Source organism: Teleopsis dalmanni, chromosome X (genome assembly GCF_002237135.1).
Source record: "Teleopsis dalmanni isolate 2A chromosome X, ASM223713v2, whole genome shotgun sequence".
Classification (NCBI taxonomy): domain Eukaryota; kingdom Metazoa; phylum Arthropoda; class Insecta; order Diptera; family Diopsidae; genus Teleopsis; species Teleopsis dalmanni.
The window spans coordinates 210,475-230,967 of NC_051848.1; the positions used below are offsets into that span (position 1 = coordinate 210,475).

The following is a 20,493-nucleotide window of genomic DNA, read 5'->3' on the forward strand; positions in this document are numbered from 1 at the left end:
TTTAATTTAAATTGGATTATAAGTATTGACATGTAGGTCTTGTAAGTTCCACTCATTATTAAAAAATGATTTTCTTCTCTAAATCATAATCAGCTCTTCAAATAGCACGAGTCTCTTCACTATTTGTGACCTTAGGTAGCCTGTTTCTATATAAGGCATTTTGAATTTATTTTGTACTCTCCGAACGGTTCAGCGCCAAACATTCTGGTACAATCTCGTTTCATTCTTTCTAGAAGCAAAGTCCATTTTCTTGCATTTTGCGGTACTCAAACTATGATTCACGCTTACAACATCGGCACAGAATGTAGAAAAGTACTGAACTTCAGTCTAGAAATTTGATATCCATCAGTCATAAAACGTATTTCACATAAAAACAAAAATACATAATAAATAAAGAATAATTTTGTTTTTTTCGGGTTAATTGGTCAATAGGTAAATAAAAAACTTTTAAAAAATTTTCATTTGTTTTTAATAGATTTTATTTTAACTGATCTTTTGACTATAATCTATAGTCATCATCAGTGGATTATAAAATTTGTATTAATACAATGTTATAATATTTTAGTACATATCACAAAGAAACTATTATAAATTACATTAACATCGAAATTTGAATTATATATATGTATATAGAAAACAATTATACAACACTATAACAATAAATATAAAAATAACATATACAGAGGAATGATACATTTATTCTCTTCCGGATTTTTTTAAGGGTGTTTTTATACACCTGAGCATAGTGTTGTATGTCAGTTTTATAGTTGAGTCTGGTGTCACTAGGAGTTTGGAGAATGTATAACATTTTCAAGAAAAAGCGTTTTGTTTGATTATTTTCTTGGTGTAACACCTTTACATTATCAAGGTCCGGCTCATGCTTTGATGTAATACAGTGTGATGCCTATGTCGTTTTTGACTCAATATTATTTTTATATTTTACGCTGTGTTTATGTCCGGCTTTACGTGTCTTTAACTTGTTTTTTGTTGTGCCAACATATACTTGGTTGCATATGTTGGATACATTACCTTTGCATTTAATTTGATAAACCACATTGTGTTTATCCAAAGTGTCTATTTTCGATTTGGTGTTAGAGAACAGCATCTTCATTGTGTTTTGTGTTTTATATGCAATTTTATATTGTTGTTTGTCATGTATTGTGGATGTTGTAATTTGATTTAAAGTTGTAAGTATATGTCCCATACAACAGTTTTATAAATTTGGGTATTCTGGTTTAGTTTTTGATTTCTTTTTCCTTTTAAGATTTTAAGAATTACTGGGGTAGGGAAATTAGTTTTGTTTAAAACCCATATATTTTTCAGTGTTCCATACTACATGGTGGGGGGTTTCGAATTCAAGTTTATAATTCGTCCAGACACTGTTGGTTTTTGATATCATTTTTTCATTATACGATCATTGTATCGTAATAAATGGTTGTCCAAATCATGGTAATGTTTTTCTTCGACGGTGAATTTGATAATTTTGTGAAAATCATTGAAAATTTTTAAAGTATCATTGATGCTATTCGTTCTTACAATCCCAAAGAGGTCGTCTACATATTTAGTTAAAAGTCTTAGTTATATTTTCATTACAATATCTGCAAGAATTACCTCTCCGTTGTTTATATATTTTATTATTTAATGTAAAGTAGTTGTCTGTGAGACAAATATTTAGTATTTCGAAAAATAACGATGTTTTTGTTTTTCTAAATTGTCTTATTTCGTTCCACTTAGTTTCTAGAAGTTTCAAAGCTAAATCTTTGGAATCCGGAAAAGGATAAATGTATCGTTCCTCTGTATATGTTATTTTTATATATATTGTTGTAGTATTGTATAATTGTTTTCCATATACATATATACTTTCTGATAAAAAAAGAACGAGAATTTTGAAGTTTTGAATTTCCGCACTTATCCAGTCGGATAAGTGCGGAACACTATTATACACATTTTGTCAAAGTTTAACGCATATCGTACGATTAGATTTTGTTTGGCGTCTATACAAAGAAGTCGAAAAATTTTCGTGTGGCGATTTTTATAATGGATCAAAAATTAGAACAACGTGCGTGCATCAAATTTTGTGTTGCAAATGGATTCAAGTGTGCCGAAACTGTTAAAAAATGTTTAAAAAGGTCTTTGGTGATTTGTGTGTTTCGCAACTACGAGTACAGGTACGAATGGTTTAAAAGGTTTAAAGACGGTCCTACAAGCTTGCACTATGATGAGATTCCTGGTCGCCCAACAACTTCTGTTACTGAAGAAAACATTGAATCCGCGAAGCAGATCATGTTGGAAAATCGTTGTGAACCGATTAGAAAGATTGCAGTGTTTTTGGGCATCTCATATGGATCGGCCGAACACATTTTAACTGATGTTTTGGGTTTGAAACACGTCGCTTCTCGGCTGGTGCCAAAAAAACTGAATTTCATTCAAGAAGAGGCGCAGTTTTTTGGTCAAATCATCAACCAAGCACCGTACTCTCCAGATATGGCCCCGTGTGACTTTTTCCTCTTCCCCTGCCCCCGACTCAAATTGCCATTGCATGGAATAAGGTAAAAATCGCCACACGAAAATTTTTCGACTTCTTAGTATAGGCGCCAAACAAAAACTAATCATACGATATGCGTTAAACTTTGACAGAATGTGTATAATTTGTGTCTTGGTTCATTCATGCTCGACTTTACTGTACTAATAATTTCTTAATTTTATTTTGTTAGAAATTACGAAATTTCTTCTTTAGACCTCATATTTGTTGATAATGTCTTATAAGTTAATATGAATACTTTAAATAAATAATTTAAGTAAATCAATGATAATAATGTGAAAAAATATATTAAAATCATACTTGAAAAATGGAAAATATTTAAATTCTTTCATATACGGTTTAATAATTTTTACAAGAATAATAATAAATAATATTTTAAAACCCACAGAAATAGGTAATTAAAAAATACTACTTAAGAAAATGATTTTATAAATTTATTGATTTAGTTAAATGACTAATTAGCCCGCTCCATAATTAGTATATATTATATATTAAAAAGCAAATAGTTAATACAACACACAAAAATAATTATAATAATTTGATATTTATTAACATACTTCCATATATACTTCCATATATAGTATAATATATGCTATCTTATAATGGTTTATTGTTTCAACTCAAACGTCATTAGTTGCTTGCTTAAAAAGAAAATTAAAATTAATTTTTTCCGGAAGTGTACTACACACTGCCCTACACTCAGAAAGGACCTAACTGAAACGTCTTCCCTTTCTTCACACCAGTTTCGTAAAATAGTATAAATGTATTCCCCAACGAGCGCCAATACAGTCGAAGACTAAGTCTCAGACCTGCGAATATCTCCCAAAAGACAAATGATCCACAATTCAATTATGAACTCAACTCAACACAGTACGAATTCCACTCAAATGAGGCACTTTTGTGCTTAATACGATCGATAGGCACTCAAAAGCTGTTGGATGAATAAGCGGTGAATATGAGTGAAGCACTCAAGCAGTTTCACTCTTGGGTACGTGCTGTGTTGGCCACACTTGGCACTCCAATGCTCTAACACTCTTCAGCTCTTACGCTCAATGCTTTAGTTTCATTTTTTTTTCATCTTACGTATAATTTTTATGCTCTTATTATTTAACCCTTTAAGTAATATTAAAAATATTTTAAAATTCTTGTTTCATTTCAGAACTGCAAGCGACCATGCGCGCATGGCTTCTACTCCTCGCAGTGCTGGCGACTTTTCAACCAATTGTACAAGTTGCTAGCACCGAGGATATATCATCAATATTCATCACAACGATATCTCCACAACGAAATAAAAACAAATCAACAACGGCGACTAGTTTAATACCAACAACAAAATCAAAATTAACTACAATAACAAAATTCGATCAAATGATCGAAATTTCATCAAAATCGAACTCACAATCATTAACAACAAAAACAAAAACAACGACATTTTTAGAACAAAACAATAATAAGCTTAGTAATAGTTTAACATATAATATTAATATAATTAATAATAATAAAAATCATAACAAAAATAAAAATAAGAAAAGTGACAGTGATATTGACAGTAGTGAAAGTAAGCAGAGAAGTGATAAAATATATACAAATAATAAGAGCATGAAAATCGATATCAAAAAACTTGAAATTGTGAAGAGTGGTGAAGTGCTAAATGCAACGCAAGCGAAAAGAACAGAAATCGAAGTACAACACTTTATAAAAAAAAATAATAATAATATAAATAATTCCGATAAGGATAATAATAACATGGCTGTGTCAGCAACAACAACAACAACATCAACTGAAGAGCCTAGCAAGCGGCTAGATCAGCAAATCAGTAGAGTCATAAGTAGTTTCAGCGATCTACATCAAAAGCGGCTCACAAATGAACCACTAACAACGGATGCGGAGGTTGATTCAGAAGAACTTGACGATGATACATATAGTAATAAAGAAGTGCTCGGTGAGAAAATTAAGCCAGATTCAAAAATTCTAGTCGAAATTGAGAGTAGTTTGTTATCACTATTCAATATGAAAAGGCCGCCAACAATAGATCGGTCAAAAATTGTAATACCAGATGCCATGAAAGAATTGTACGAACAAATAATGGGACAGGAAATAGATTCAATGAGTATTCCAAAACGCGGTCTACTTACACAATCAGCGAATACTGTAAGAAGTTTTACACATCAGGGTAAGTTGCATTTAGAAAAATACCATATATTTTTGTTTAAAAGAACAGGTTTTAAATTTTGATGTTATTTAATATAAATTATGATCAGTTCGAGACTAGATTTAATTTTAGGGATCGAAACTAATATTAGTAATATGTAGTGATTAATATGTATATTAATATGTATGAGATATATGCAGCAATCATATTTAGTTTAAACATACGTTAAATGTAATTTAAATAGAAGAGAAAACACACTGAAGAACAGTCTGAATAGATGTGCGCAATCCTCATAAAAGGAGTTAGTTGTTTTCCAATGTTATTCCAATACTTCAACATGATCATTAGAATATGATTTCAGAGGTCTTTACTACACATTTATTCAATTCTGTGGACTCTACTATCCTCCTTTTAAACAGATAAAGAAGAACAGATAAATTTTATTAAAAATTGTATTTGTATTAAAAGTTGCAGAAAACTGCAGTTCTTAATAAACGTTCGTTCTATAATACTAGTGCATCACTGCCTCTGACATACTAAAAATTAATATAAAATATTTAAAAAGTTATTTTTTTTTCTTTCTGGCACTCTCTCAGTTGTACTAATATCTTGTGATATTAGTTATCACAAGATGATTGGTTTTCTTAAAATAATTAAATTTATTGAAAAATATAGGAATTATCCTGAATTTTCAGGCAGTCATTGTAATGGTGGTCTTCACGTCGCTTTTTAGAACATTATCCCAATTAGATCGATACCAATGTCACAACGCATAACGAAATCACATTCTTAAAAATTTTAATTTATTGGCATCATTTTGAAGATTTCGGTACTTCTTACCGGTAGTCTTCTAATATGTTTTAACTGAACACTGACCCAATTAGATTTAACCAATACCACGAGGTAATTGCTACACAAAATATAACTCAAATGACTATTGGAATTGACTCTGACCTTTTTGTTTTATTTACTTCCTCAAGTACTTTTATAATAGGGCTTATACTTTACATACAATAATTGTTAATATATTATTGGTTTATATTTTTGTTTTAATAATATTGCAATCGATTGTGTATATAGGTAGTTGTTTCCTTAGAGTGCAACATATATATATTATGTGGTCAGAGAATAAATTATTTGTTTTTTTTTAAATGATTAAAGTATGAGCTCAAGTTATTAAGTTGCTAGAAAAGCTCAGTAAACCCATTTATATTCCCTTTCAGCTTGATAAACTTAATTCAGTGACGTTCCACGTTTTTAAGACGTTTGAGGAAAATCATTTACTTTCGTCGATTAATTGCTTTCTGGCAGTAAGTCTCTTTTCTCCGTATGACGCTAACTACTTGAACAGTTGAAATTGCTGCTGCATACGTAAACTTTTGCTTCCCTTTCTTTCTTACATCCGCATTTTCCATAGAAGCATTTCCTTTCTCTCTGAATTCTTGTGGTCTTAGTTCACGTTTTAGTTTTGTTATGCCATTTTATTTTGTGTGTTTTGTTTTTGAAAATCGAGCGCATATACCTACTTAGGTGATACCCTGTTTAGGTGGCAAATCTGTTGAATTTAGGGCGATAAAGATGGGGAAAGTACGGAGCGGTTATATGTACGTCTGCCTTGTCTCGTCTCAATAGAAAAACATTTTCTTTTAGTCAAATGTAAAAAATTTTCTTCGAAATATTGTGAAATGGATGCAATGGGTTTGGGTAATAAGTGCCTTTAATTGTTTGCCTCGATGCAAAATATTGTTTGAAATTGCTATCGCACTTTCCTGAAAAATGCTGACATTAGCTTTCTAAATCACTATATAATCTTCGGCTTTTAACAGTAATGGATCCAACAGAAGTGGAAAGAAATCACTTAGTGATAAAGGATTCAAAACTTTGTATTCCTTTTTAACTATTAATATATTATTTATATTAATATTTAATTAATTTAATTTCATAAAGAAAGTTCTATAGATAATGTCTTAAGTTCTGAAGGTGTTTACTGAAATAAAAAGTTAAACATAAATAGACAATACATATTATGTTAAAAGCAAGAAATTTGCGATCATTCTAAAGTTTTCATGGCTGTCTCAAATAGTTCTGATATTGCCTTTTGAAGTAGTACTCGACTTTGACTTTCAAAAATCTGTATTTTTATTTCTATTTCTTTTCTTCGGTACTCTCATTTTAGGAAAGAGATGTTTACTCAGTCTACATTGTTCTGAAGACATATATTTCTTTCTAAAGACGCTCCCAAAAAAGTCTAGAACCCCAAAACGCCAATATCTCAACAAAAATTACGATTTAATTTTATACATATACTGAAAATATATATATATATATATATATATATATATCTAACAAATTTTTCTCATATATTTTGTTTTTTCTTGTTTTGATCTCTTACAGAAAGTAAAATCGACGATCGATTTCCACATCATCATCGGTTTCGTTTAAAGTTTGATATTAAAAGTATACCCGCCGAAGAGAAGCTAAAAGCTGCTGAATTACAACTCTCGCGGGACATGATTAGTCATGCGGCTCTAAATCCACGTCAATCCAGCCGCACGCGGTACCAAGTGTTGGTTTATGATATCATAGACGTTGGCATACGAGACAAACGTGATGCTAGTTTCTTGCTATTGGACAATAAAACAGTTCGTCTCAATAGCACAGATAAGGTAAATATGGATGTACAACCAGCAGTTGAACGGTGGCTGGATTCACCGAAAAGAAATTTCGGACTGTTGGTAGAGGTGCGTACAGGTCACCATCTAAAGCCCGCTCCACATCATCATGTACGATTACGACGCAGTACGGAGGAGCCACACGAAGAGTGGCAACGCAAACAACCAATACTCTTTACCTACACGGACGATGAACGGCATAAATCGCGTTCCATACGCGATGTAAGCACACGCTCAAAACGTGCTGGCTACCACAGGCGACCACATCGTAGGAAAAATCACGAAGAGAATTGCCGTCGGCATTCGCTATATGTTGATTTTGCTGATGTCGGCTGGAGCAATTGGATTGTAGCGCCACCCGGCTACGACGCATTTTTTTGTCATGGAAAATGTCCATTTCCACTAGCGGAACATCACAATTCAACAAATCATGCGGTTGTGCAAACTTTAGTCAATAATATCAATCCAGGAAAGGTACCAAAGCCATGCTGTGTACCCACACAGCTTGAGGGCATCTCAATGCTCTATCTCAACGATCAGAACACAGTTGTACTCAAGAACTATCAGGATATGACGGCCGTCGGCTGTGGTTGTCGATAAGCCAATAAACCGCTAGTAATGTCGAAGAGTCAAAACTTTTCATTGCCGATATTAACGGTCTGCAGCTAATCAAAACAACAACATTAATAACAACAATATGCTAACAAACACAGTAGCCGTGAAAAGGTGCATGTGTGAGAAATGACCTATGTGTAAATAGTATTTGTAGTGTGTTCGAAAGCTAGAAGCCGCACGCACCGTACGCACCGAGCGCATGATCACGAGGATGAATACGAGCACGACCCAGCATGTATAGCAAGAACGAGCAGAGCATTTAATGCCAAGGATTTTAAGCCGTAACCTCTGCTTTAAAAGTTTGAATATTTTAAACAAACGCAAACAAAATGGACTGAATATTTTTTGAATTTTTAAGTATAAATTTTAGACTTTATCATTTACAGCAGAATAGAACACAGAAAAAATAAATAAAGATAAGCGTCGAAACGTTGAAGAAAAAGATGGGCACAATGCCTAGGCAGCTAGGCTGTCGCATGACCCGATAATCGCACACCGTCACTGGAGCACTCGTCCTCAAGCAACGCATGTAGCAAGTACCGAAACGCAGTCATCGTCAGGCATCGTCGCTAAAAATGCAATCCTGTCGTCAGCATTTGTCGGCACATGTCGGCATGCGACAGTTGCAAAACAGTTATAACAGGCACCAGTGCTGCCAACTTTGAACAAATGTAAATTGTATAAATAATTGCGAAGCAAATATACAAATTGTAAAAATTATTTTATTAGATAAAGCAAAAATCAAAAAAAATATAAATAAAAAAATACAAAATATAAATATATATAATTAAAAATTGTTTTGTTAACTATTATTTTTTGTATTTTATTTAACAATTTTAAATTAGATTTACATTTACTTTATTGTTTAATTAATTTTTAAAATTAACCTATGTAACAAGAAAGAGAAAAAACATTATATGGAATTGTTGCGTATTATCCTTTTCCAGTGTTAAATGCAAGTGAATTTGTATTCGCATATGCATATATGATTGTGACACATATGAGTGCGGATACAAATATTTGCGAGAACGTGTTGTTTTTGATATATTTATACATCCCTAGTTTTATACAAAAATCTAAATGTATTTGGTATCTTCGTTTCCTTGGATTTTCGCGCGGCAATTAGTTCGTTTCCGCCTAAAATCATGTATTTTGTATGTTAATTCCTTATAAAGTATATACAATTTTATATATTATAATATGAAATATAATATTCTTACTATTAATTTTAAGTAAATCAAAACGAAAATGTTATAAACACTCACCCACTTAAACAGAACACACACACACACTCAAACATGACACACATTTTTATTTATTTATATATTAAATGTCTTTCTACTACAAAATGAGAAGTAAAAATGAAAGGAAGAAAAATTTATAAAAAAAAATAATAAAAATAAAAAAAAAATTAAGAAAATTTTTTAGAAAAAATTAAATTTTTGTTTTTAATTTTATGAAGTTAACATCGAAAAAAGGCTAAAAAGAAAGGTATTTTATAAACTTGAGAAATCTGAATCCTTAAACGACGAAGTTAAAAAAATGGGAAGTGGTCAAAATAAAATATATATAATATATCCAATAAAAAGAACTACATCAATATTATTGAGTGAGGTTAAATCTATTGGTCTATAACCTTATTATAGATTTCTATTAGAAGTATATTACATAAAGGTGACGTTTCTAGAGAACCTTCAACTTTCCAAATTGTGAAATTCCTAGACATTTTAAAAGTAATCGTCACAGCAAAAAGTATAATTATAAAATATATATATTTCCTCCTCTATTGCCAGCTCTCTGTCCTTCTTGAAGTCATCACAGGTAAGCGCAAATTTATTTTTAAATAATAAAATTATGATTTTTTTGTTGCAATTACTGTTTTTAGTATGATTTACTATTTATGGAAAATTTCTAAATCCTTATTTCAAAGAAAAAAGTAAGATATACATAATATTGTATCAAAGTATCTAAACAAAATATAAATTAATGTATAAGCAAAATTTCCATTACTAATAAAAAAATAAAAATAATATTTTTATAAATGCATTAATACTATTATCAAATTCGCACATATGTATATCATATTATATTTAAAATTTTCATTAATATAATCTTTTTAACATAATTTATATATATAAATTTTTTATTTAATAACATGTAATGTAAAAGACATGGAGTTCCCGTCTAAAAACAGAATCCAAAATGCAATCCCCCCACACACACATGTACAAATAACTAAAACTAGAAACACAAAATCCGAAGTCTGAAAATGCAATCCTTATGCAAATCTTGGAGAAATTAAATAAGCAAGAAGAATTCAACAAGGTGATTGAAAAATGTTTAAAAAACCTAGAAATGCTCTCCAAAAAACCACACGATGGTTAAAACTATAAGGGTAATTTTATGGAACGCTAACGGCGTCCTAAAACACAAAGATGAGTTTGAACTTTTGCTTCATACTAGCCGAAACTCATTTTACTAGATCGTCTTATATAAATTTCAAAAGCTGTTCAACTTACCACTCAGTATATCCGGATATTGTGCACGAGGAAGTGGCGCAATTATACTCCGGAACAACATTAAGCATCGCTAAGGAATCCAGTTAACAGCTCCTGAATTCCAGATAGTTGAAATCGAAGCTGACCAACCTTTAACGATAGCGGCTTTATGGTATATAGCCCTCCGCGGCATAATATAGGAAAATAATATAGAAATATAGAAAAATACATTGAAGCGTTAAAGGCTCTTGGAGATGAATTTATTCTTGGTGGCGACTTTAATGCTAAAAATACTCTTTGAGGTTCGAGACTTATTACGACTAAAGGTTCGGAACTTCTGAAAGCTATTCAACAATCTGGTTGTGAAACAATATCGACGGGAAAACCTTCTTATTGGCCCACAGATCAAAGTAACATACCTGATCTTATTGACTTTTTTTATTTCAAGAAAAGTTTCTAAAAGCTTTATAGAAATTAAGGATGGAGGTGATCTGAACTCAGATCATTCCCCAATATTTTTAAATATTTGCAGTTCTATAGTAAAAAAAGAAAATCCGTATTTTCTGTCTAATAAATTCATAGATTGGAACTTGCCAATCAATTAATGATAAATCATGTTATCGCCATAGAAGATGCACACCGACTAGAAAGCGATATAGATAAATTTACAGAAAATATACATAATGCTTGTTAAAATAGTACTCCCTTTATGAGGCAGGTTACTACTGGCTGTAACTATCCCAATGAAAAACGCAAACTTAGACGGAAGTGGCAAATGACCAGATCTCCTGGAGATAAGTCTCTGCTTAATAAAGTCTGTAAAATATTGACTCAAAGGACAAGATATCTTAAAAACTCCTTCAAAACATTTCTAGATAATTTATCGTGCGAAAAGAATTCACGCTACTCACTCTGGAAGGCAACAAAAAACCTCAGACGACCAGTGAAACACTTCTCGCCATTGAAACTTGAAAATAATTGGGCAAAAAGCAATCAGCAGAAAGCAGAAGTCTTTTCGGAATATCTTAGAAGTACTTTTACAATAGAAAATGCTGAAGCGAATATTTTCGCTTATATAAAACTAGACAGCAAAATAAGCATACCTCCAGCTTCTGCTCAGGAAATAAAAGACATTATTAAGTCTCTAAAACCCAAAAAAGCTGTTGGACTTAACCTCTTGACAGCTGAGATTTTAAGGAATTTGCCAAAAAATGCCATCAAAATTCTGACATTTCTTATCAACACATGCTTCAAACTGAGATACGTACCCTCCTTCTGGAAGGTAGCTGAAGTAATAATGGTAGCTAAACCTGGCGAACCTGCATATGAAGTTTCTTTATATAGAGTCATACCCTTGCTACCCATTTTGACGAAGGTTTTTGAAAAAGCATTTAAAAAGAGACTATCAAATCTTTTAGAAAAACAAAACCTAATTCCAAATCATCAATTCGGCTTTAGAAACAGCAATTCAAGAATTGAACCATCAAATTCTCAATAACAGAAAATTGTTAAATTGCGACGTTTGCTGATACAGCTCTAATTTCAATTGGTTCTAATGAAATGGAATCAACTAAAACTCTCCAACTAGCTATTAATAATGTTCATGAGTGGACGATACAATGGCGACTCAAGCTTAACAATACAAAATCGGTACATGTTGACTTTATGAATAAAAGGGGCTCTCATTGCTAATTAAATATAAATACTTACGCATGACCTTAGACGCTAAACTACGTTAGAAAGAGCATGTGAAAAAGAAAAAACTAGAACTTGAGCTAAAGTATAAGCAGATAAAATGGTTAATTGATAGGCGTTCAGCGTTATCGACACAAATTAAACTCCTGATTTACAATCAAATTTTAAAGCCTGTATGGATTTATGGTTTACAGTTATGGGTATGCACCATTAAAAGCAATGTTATGATAATACAGCGTTTTCAAAACAAAGTACTTAGAAATATTGTAAATGTGGAGTTTTGCAATTAGTCAACGCAACTGACTCAGCACGGAGATTAAAACGTACAAAACCCTCTGACCTCACTAAGTAATAAAACCTTAGCGTGAACATTTGTAATTTATTAAACTAAAAATGCTTGTTAGTCTTAAGTGTATTAACTAGTTGCATTAATAAAAAGACAAAAAAAATGATATGTAATAAAATAAAATAAAATTAAATTAAATAAAGTAAAAAACAAACAAATTCTATCATCTCTCAAACAGCTTGTGTGATTCACGTTTGTTTGCATTTTGTACTCTCGCTTTAACTTTTGTTCACGAAGTCTTCGAAGAAATTCAATGCGAATAAAAACCACAAATCTGGATATTTGAAGACTTCGAATTTACAAAAAATTCGGATTTATTTCCAACTTCGAAGACTTCGTTTACTTTTCAATTATTCGGATTCTTCGTAAAACCCAATACGAACAGCACTAGTACATACCATAGTGATCAGTAAGTATATATGATCTAATATATATATGATATATATAATCTAACTTAATCATTGTAGATGCTGGTTTCAACTTTTCTTAGCTTTTGAGCAATGTGTATACAGCCTGAAAGTTACATAATTCGATTTTATATCTTGGCGCCATTCAGACTTTCATATAGTTTGAATTAGCTATAGTATCAATATGAAGCTACGTCTGAAGACTCTTCATTTATTTGTGAGATAATTCGTGATCTTTCATTTGAATTTATCACCAGATTCTCTGTAAAAAGGTCAATAAGGGCAGTAAGTTTATGATTGTTCAGTATCAGTCGTTCCAGAACACTCCTTGATGAGTTTTTTGTACGTTTTACTTGTTAATATGGATACATTCTATTTAGCTCTTAGCTAAGAGAGCTTAAATGACTTATAATGTCTATAGTCAGTTAAAATAACCTTCGCTTCATTGTTAAATGCTCCAGTTATATTTAATATACCCCTGACTTACTGGCTTATATTCCTTCGAATAAAAGTGATTGCTTTCGTTACAAACCTCGCCATTCTTAAGTTTAATGGGATATAAAACTAATTGTCTTAAGCTACCATAGTTTATACGTTTCTTGAAAGGTTTCAAATCGGGATTGCCATAACAACATGAGGCATGAGGTCTTTTCTCTTTAATTACCTTTTAATTGTCAGTTTATTTTCTTCAATCTGTAAGTGACTAAAGAACTAGAGGTTGAAAACTACGTCATTGAGAGATATCTATTGCACAAAATTTTTTAACTAAGACAGCAACAGATAAGTTTCTGTACCCGCATATTGGATAAAAATTATTGCTACACTGCATAATACACATTCAGAGGTTTTAGTTAGGAAAGAACAATTAAATAAGTTTAATTTAAGTATAAAAAATAATCATCTCTTTCCATCTATCTCAATATATTCTCATCTCTCTGTCACAAAACGAACAATAGTATATCCAAAAAAATTTTGTTTGTCATGCAAATGTGTATACAAAAGCATAGGTATTTCCCAATTATCACACATAGGACACATAGGTGTCCAATCTATACCTTCTACGGAATTAAATTAATAAAAGAGACTATGGTGTTATAGAAAAATGAATTAATTAGAGATTTTAAATAGTGACATAAGAGAATTTAAACGTGCGTTTTTCAAGCACTTTAACAGTGGTTCCATAAGGTGTATATATTCCATATTTTAGGGTGTGATAGAAATTGTAATAAATTGCTTTTAAAATACACAAATGTTGACATTTATTACTGAATAATACTGTTTTGCCTAAGTGACGAGGCACAGATAGTTTCGGCATTCATGACCAAATTTAAACCGACATATTGTTTTTTCTCTCATTCACAATTTTTTAATTTCCGTTAAAAACAACAATTTTGCTCATAATGAGCCCATGACACTCTACTTAAAATGGCACTATGACTTTAATGGAATTATATTAACTTTCTACCATTCATTTCTGCCACAATTTAAAGTTTCAAATGATAAAACTAAAAATGTCGGCCATTTCACGGTCTTTGGATTAGTTACAGCTTATGCTACCACAAAAAATTTTACGAATAGTATCATAAATCACCAAAACTAGAATTTCATTTTTCTGAAAAATTCAGAATATTCTTTAAAGAAGATCACCTCTTCCCAATATAAAATAATTACAAAGGCTTTCTGATCTACTTAAGAGAACAGATTAATTCATCATCAAATAAACTCATCTCTATTTTAAATTAGAATCTACTCAACACCGATTCATTTGTCTTAAATTCGCAGAACTTACGGTTAGCTGAAAACTAGTTTCATCTCTACTAATTCCTTAAAGAGTCAAGCTATAAAATGTCTTACAACGTACCTAGGAGTTCTTGCGAAATATTGTAAGACAATAATAAACTTTCAATAAGTTATAAATAAATTAACTTTCACCTCCCTTTAAGGCATATTTTGTGGTCCCAATTCTTATTTGTCGATATGTCACATCTATTCCAGTGTTTGATCATACAGCACAATTTCAAATGATGACCTTTTTCAGATTCTTAGATTCTTCCAATGCTCGTACGATGCCGGTAATTAAATTTATTGATTTCGTATTTGCCCATTATTGCCAGCACTTAAGTAATTATCGATGTCCAAATCAAAGTCAACATAGGTAAAGAATATAAAATATGAATTTTTATCTAAAATTTTATAACTCTAAAATGCTTGAAATCATTTTATGCGGCTTCTTTATCTTTCTCTCTTTTCTCTTTGCGTTTCGTGTTTTTTCGATGGTTTCTTCTTGGGTTTTTTTGGTGTTTGAAAATTATTGAATTGTTTTTAAGTATTTAGTAATAAATTTCATTTCCGCTGACCCGATATTATCGCAGAGATCGTATAACTAAAGAAGCGATACCAATATGTAACCTGAGCATTTCGCCATTAAATTTGAAATGGAAAATAGTTGATCATATTTCGAAGTCGGTCGATCGTTCGATAGTATGGTCACTCGTTCAGACGTTTAGTCGGATTACTTTTGAATCTAAATTTGAAGAATAGAATAGAAGTTGAGATTGCAGTTACAGCTGAAACCGAAACCGAAACTGAGGCTGCAATTGAGGATGAAGCTAAGGTTGAAGGTAAGAGAATAAGAGAACGTGTTTGGAACGACGCGTACGAGTACCTCGGTAACAAATTACATGTTGTTTTTCACATAAAGATTCTAATCTTATCAACTCGTAAAGAATACAAAACTGACTGTTCCGAAGGAGTACAAGATGCACAATCGTAAAACAACAAAAATTAACTTTTACAAAACATGCAACAAATGTTTGGAAAAGTGTCTTTGGCACACGCGGGGGGTGCTTAAATTTAATTTTTACTAAAATTTCACAAAGATTCTTTTAATTGATAAGGAACAAAAATTGTTAGAGAATTTTCGATTTCCCTTTTCTGCTTTGTAAGTGCATGTTTTTTACACTGATTTCAATTTTTTTTCATTTCGATTACATAAATAAAATGCATTCTTCTTACTAGTAAAGAGTCTTAAGACTTTGGGAATTTCGAATTCATTAAGAAACTGTATATGCATCATTTTCACAGAAAAATATTAATGAAAGCATTTAGCTGACCTCGAACCATCCATGAAAAAATATGAATCGGAATGAAATTATAAAAATTTATTCGTTTACGTGTCTTTGTTTGTGTTTTCCACTTTTCTGACTCCTTGTACTCGTAGTACAACATCAATATAATTATTTTGACAATTGGTGATTTCTATAGTTTTACAATAGCACTTCTTTTAGAAATGTACTGGAATGTAACAACTTTCATGAACAACTTTCAATAGAGACTAAAAAAAAATCCATATGCATGAAATTTCTGAATAGAGAGGTATAAAAAGAGTTGATGAATTTGCTAAGCTTTGGAATCTCAGTTTCTTTTGCCCTGTCTTGAAAAAAGGTCAGCCTAATACCTGTCGCGTACATATACCCGTAATTCCATTAAGGTAGGATCGAGTCTCTCTGAACCTTTTGATACCGTGCGAGGTTTCAGACAAGGTAATCCCTTATTATGTGATCTCTTCAATTTCAGCATGGAAGTGATCATGCACAGGGCAGGTGTGCATCGTAATGCAACAATATTCTACAAATGTGTCCAGCTCCTTGCTTATGCCGATGACATTGACATCATTGGGCGTAGCAAGCGTGATTTTACACCTGCTATTGCTGCTATTAACAAGGAATCTGCAAGAATGGGCTTAGAGGTGAATGAGGGCAAAACGAAATATATGTCGGCTACTGGTAGTAATACATCTCGTTCGGACGCCGAGTAGCTGGCGCCTATACTTTCGAATTTGTCAATGATTTCATCTACCTTGGCACTGCCGTAATGAACACCAATGATGTCAACCTGGAGATCAGACGAAGAATCACCATTACTAATAACTGCAACTATTGGCTCAGTAGGCAATTGGGATGTAGTCCTCTCTCTCTCGACAAACGCAACTTACGCTCTATCGGTCGCTTATCCTCCCTGTGCTTCTGCATGGCGCAGAATGATGAAGCAGCACTGGGAGTGCTCGAGAGAAAAGTTCTTTGTAAGATCTTTGGTCCTCTATGAGCTGGCAACGACTACTGCATACGAATGAACCACGAACTGTACGAGCTTGTCGTGTGAATGTCGTGAGAATGTCGTGAGAATGGATGAAGATGTTTCAGCGAAAATGGTGTTTGAAGCAGTAGTTGGCGCAAGAAGACGTAGAGGTAGACCGTGTCTCCGGTGGAGTGATCACGTTGAGGGAGCACTAACTGGACTTGTTGTACGAGACCGATAAGGCGCGCACGCAGCAGAGGTGCCTGGGAAGACATGCTTCGTAGGTAAGTAAGAATTTGCTAAGCTCGATACAAATCCAGTATTTACAGTTATATACATAGTTATATAGTCATATATGTATAAATATACCCAAATGATCAAATTAATTTAACACGTTCATCATCATAATGAAGAAGACAGACCAATCATAATAAAATAAAAAAAATAAAAAGAGCTTCAAATGTTTATTGAACATAAGATTTTAGTGGAAAAAAATCGTTTGGGTAGAATAATGATAATTGTTTATTTATAACGCTGCATGAAAAGTTAAAATGATAATACAAGACATTGTATTCGTACAAGATATTGTACGAATAAAATTTTTTTTATTATAATTTGATAGATAATTTCATGGCATTTATTTTTTGAATATGATTTCCGGCATATGTCCGCCTCTGCTACAAGTTACATGGTTCATTCGATCATTTCAATTTTTGATTATTTTTTGCAATAAATGTGGTCGTATCAATGGTGGCATAAACATTGGCTTCAAATGCTTCAAGAGTTGCTGGTTCGTCGGTTGGCGGCATAAACCAATGACTAAACAGAGACCCATTCCTAAAGTAATCGAGCGACGTTAAACCGCACAAACGAGGAAGCCAGCTAACAGAACCCATTCTGGAAATAAAGTTGCCTCTAAATTGATTTTGCAATAAATCAGATTTATTTTTATCAAAGTAAATTTTTACAATTTCACGGTCGAAAATTTTTTTTTATATTTATCCAAACTTAAATGAGTTTATGATTTAAACCGTTCAGTTTAAAAAGAAGTACATAACACTGATTATGTACATCTTCTAAACCCTGAGGTTGATTTTCAAAACTAATAGGTTTATTTTTAAAACTTATTCGGTTTAAATTTTAAACCGCTAATCTAAAATTCGACACACTCTTTAAGCTCTAAGGTTTAAAATTAAAACATATCGGTTTTTATTTTTAAACTCAAAAGTTTATACTAAAAACTTCAGAGTATAAACTTTAAACCCTTTACTCTTAATTTTAAACTGAAGGTTTATTCTTATATTAACCCTTTAAATGAAATAGGAGCAATAAAATATAAAATATATATATATAAAATATATTTTGTTTAAAAAAATATTCTATTTATCGTTTATTCAATTTATAAAATTATATTTCATTTATAAAAAATAATGGAAGTGGCTAAGACCAGATACCTTCAAGAAAGCAGTCTTGTATCCCTTTTGATGCGAAGACTGTTAGCACTTTTTTTTCTACTTCTTGTCAAGCTTTTGTACGCTGAGTGGTGATTTGTGGAAACTGAATACAGAAATCAAGTAAAATCTGAAAGTGAGTTCATATAAGAATTTCATTTTATATTTTCAAATTTACTTTACTAACCAGTTCGGGATCCAAAAAGTAGAAAGGAAATATATTTCTTATATTGACTTTTTGCTCTAATAATTTCTTTCTATGCTGTGTTGTGCTGCTTCTAACACACAGTTCTTCTGAATCTTCTATTTCATACTTCTTTCTTTTGAAATTACGATTTTTAAGTTGACTCTGAAGGTAACCTGTATTATTATCAGGATCGAAAAAAATTTCCTAATGGGAAAAAATGAAGTGAATTCAAATAAAAGGAAGTTTTCAAAAAGCAAATTTCTTTTGCAAAAATGGGATAAGCTCCGTTGTAATTTAATATATTTAAATATATTTTCTTTAACGAAAAACACTTTAAGATATCTCCCGCACGGCTCTATACTACATGCGCATTTACCAAACGATCACGAACAATTGATGCATTTTGCATTTGCGCATTTCTTCTGAGCAAAAAAGTGGAAAAACCAAGAACTAGTGTAAACACAACTGTATAACTGCTGCGACAATATGGTGCCGCAATAAAAATTCGAGGAAAAAAACCTTTCAGTTTTAATTTAAATTTGAATAGGTTTATAATCACAACTTTTGAGTTGAAAACTGAAACTTTTCGGTTTAAATAAATTATATACGTATATTTTTGCTGATTTTAAACTCTGGGGTCTGAAAACTCAACCTTGATGGTTTCAAAATAAAACTTGCGGTTTATGTTATCAACTCACGCAGTTTATTTTCTGCGATTTAAACGTTAAAGTTGAAGCATTCAACTTCTAGAGTTTATTTTCTTATATATTACCAATTATAAACTTCAGTAGGTTTAAAAAGCCAACCTCAGAGTTTGAAAATATTGATGTAAACTCTAAAAAAGTTTACAGGGTTGAGAATTTAAACTAAAATTTTCGACCGTGTTGGAAGCTTTGCTCTAGCGTTAAACGATTCATGATGAATTGCTAAACCTTACTGAACAGAAATTTTAATAAAGTTTGACATTTTCAGCTGTCAAATCATTGTTATCGATATCGATTGTTCTTATGCAGCTTAAAACAGACGCCGATAATACATGCTGCTTTTATTACTCGAATATAACTCCGAAATCTCGTAAAAAAATCCTCCATAACTGTTTTGAATAAACATGCCGTGAAGAATGATTGTATAGACACTTGGCTTTAAAAAATCTGTTAGCAAAATGGGTACCGAATTTCTAAACAATTAGTCAAAACAATAATTTTTTATATGCTACCTAATTACGAGCAAAATATAGCTCCAGCATTGCATTTCGATGAAAAAGTGGAAGTCGGGGGATTGGGCAGCACCTAATAAAATAATAATAATGACCTAATAATGATATTTTTAATTAACTCGGTAAGTCTCTCCATAATAAAATTATAGAAATCATAGAAAAATGCCCCAGTGGTTATTAGAAATCATTTGCTAGACATGACAGTAATACATTCTCTAGCACAAATGTTAAGAGAGTAAACTCCTCTTAATGTTTCTTCGCATTTGGAGAGTTATTCAGTTTTTCAAATGGAGAATATCTTAAAATAATGTAATATGCTATGCTCTAACGCAGTCAAGAAAAATTTTGATTCCTAGGACTATTAAAATCTAATACCTTTAAAAAAAATTTATGAGTATCAACTGAATCAAAGTAGCGATTTCATTATATACAAAAACATCATATACCTTATGATCAAAAAGAGAATTTAAAAAATAAAGTAAAATTTTAATTTTTAATAATTTTCTTTATTATCGCCTTCAAAGTACTCTCCTCCTGCGGCAATACATGCAAGCCAACGCTTGATCCAATTTTCCATACAAATTTTATAGGCCGCCGAAGGTATGGCTTTCAGTTCACGCAGCAAATTCTCTTTT

At 31.6% G+C, this 20,493-nt stretch overlaps 1 protein-coding gene across 1 annotated transcript; it reads left to right on the top strand.

The window, feature by feature from the left end:
* The first annotated feature begins 4,043 nt into the window (after positions 1 to 4,043).
* On the top strand, positions 4,044 to 9,347 carry LOC119662278 (protein decapentaplegic-like). The gene is made up of 2 exons (XM_038071869.1): positions 4,044 to 4,715; positions 7,089 to 9,347. The coding sequence occupies exons 1-2, from the start codon at positions 4,142 to 4,144 to the stop codon at positions 7,964 to 7,966; spliced, it is 1,452 nt and encodes a 483-aa protein (XP_037927797.1). The 5' UTR covers positions 4,044 to 4,141; the 3' UTR covers positions 7,967 to 9,347.
* Positions 9,348 to 20,493: the final 11,146 nt, after the last annotated feature.

Excerpts from the sequence above, each read along its gene's own strand:
- LOC119662278 (XM_038071869.1), top strand. The coding sequence starts at position 4,142 with ATGAAAATCGATATCAAAAAACTTGAAATTGTGAAGAGTGGTGAAGTG. Across the intron at positions 4,716-7,088 it reads AAGAAGTTTTACACATCAGG|AAAGTAAAATCGACGATCGA; the intron begins GTAAGTTGCATT and ends GATCTCTTACAG.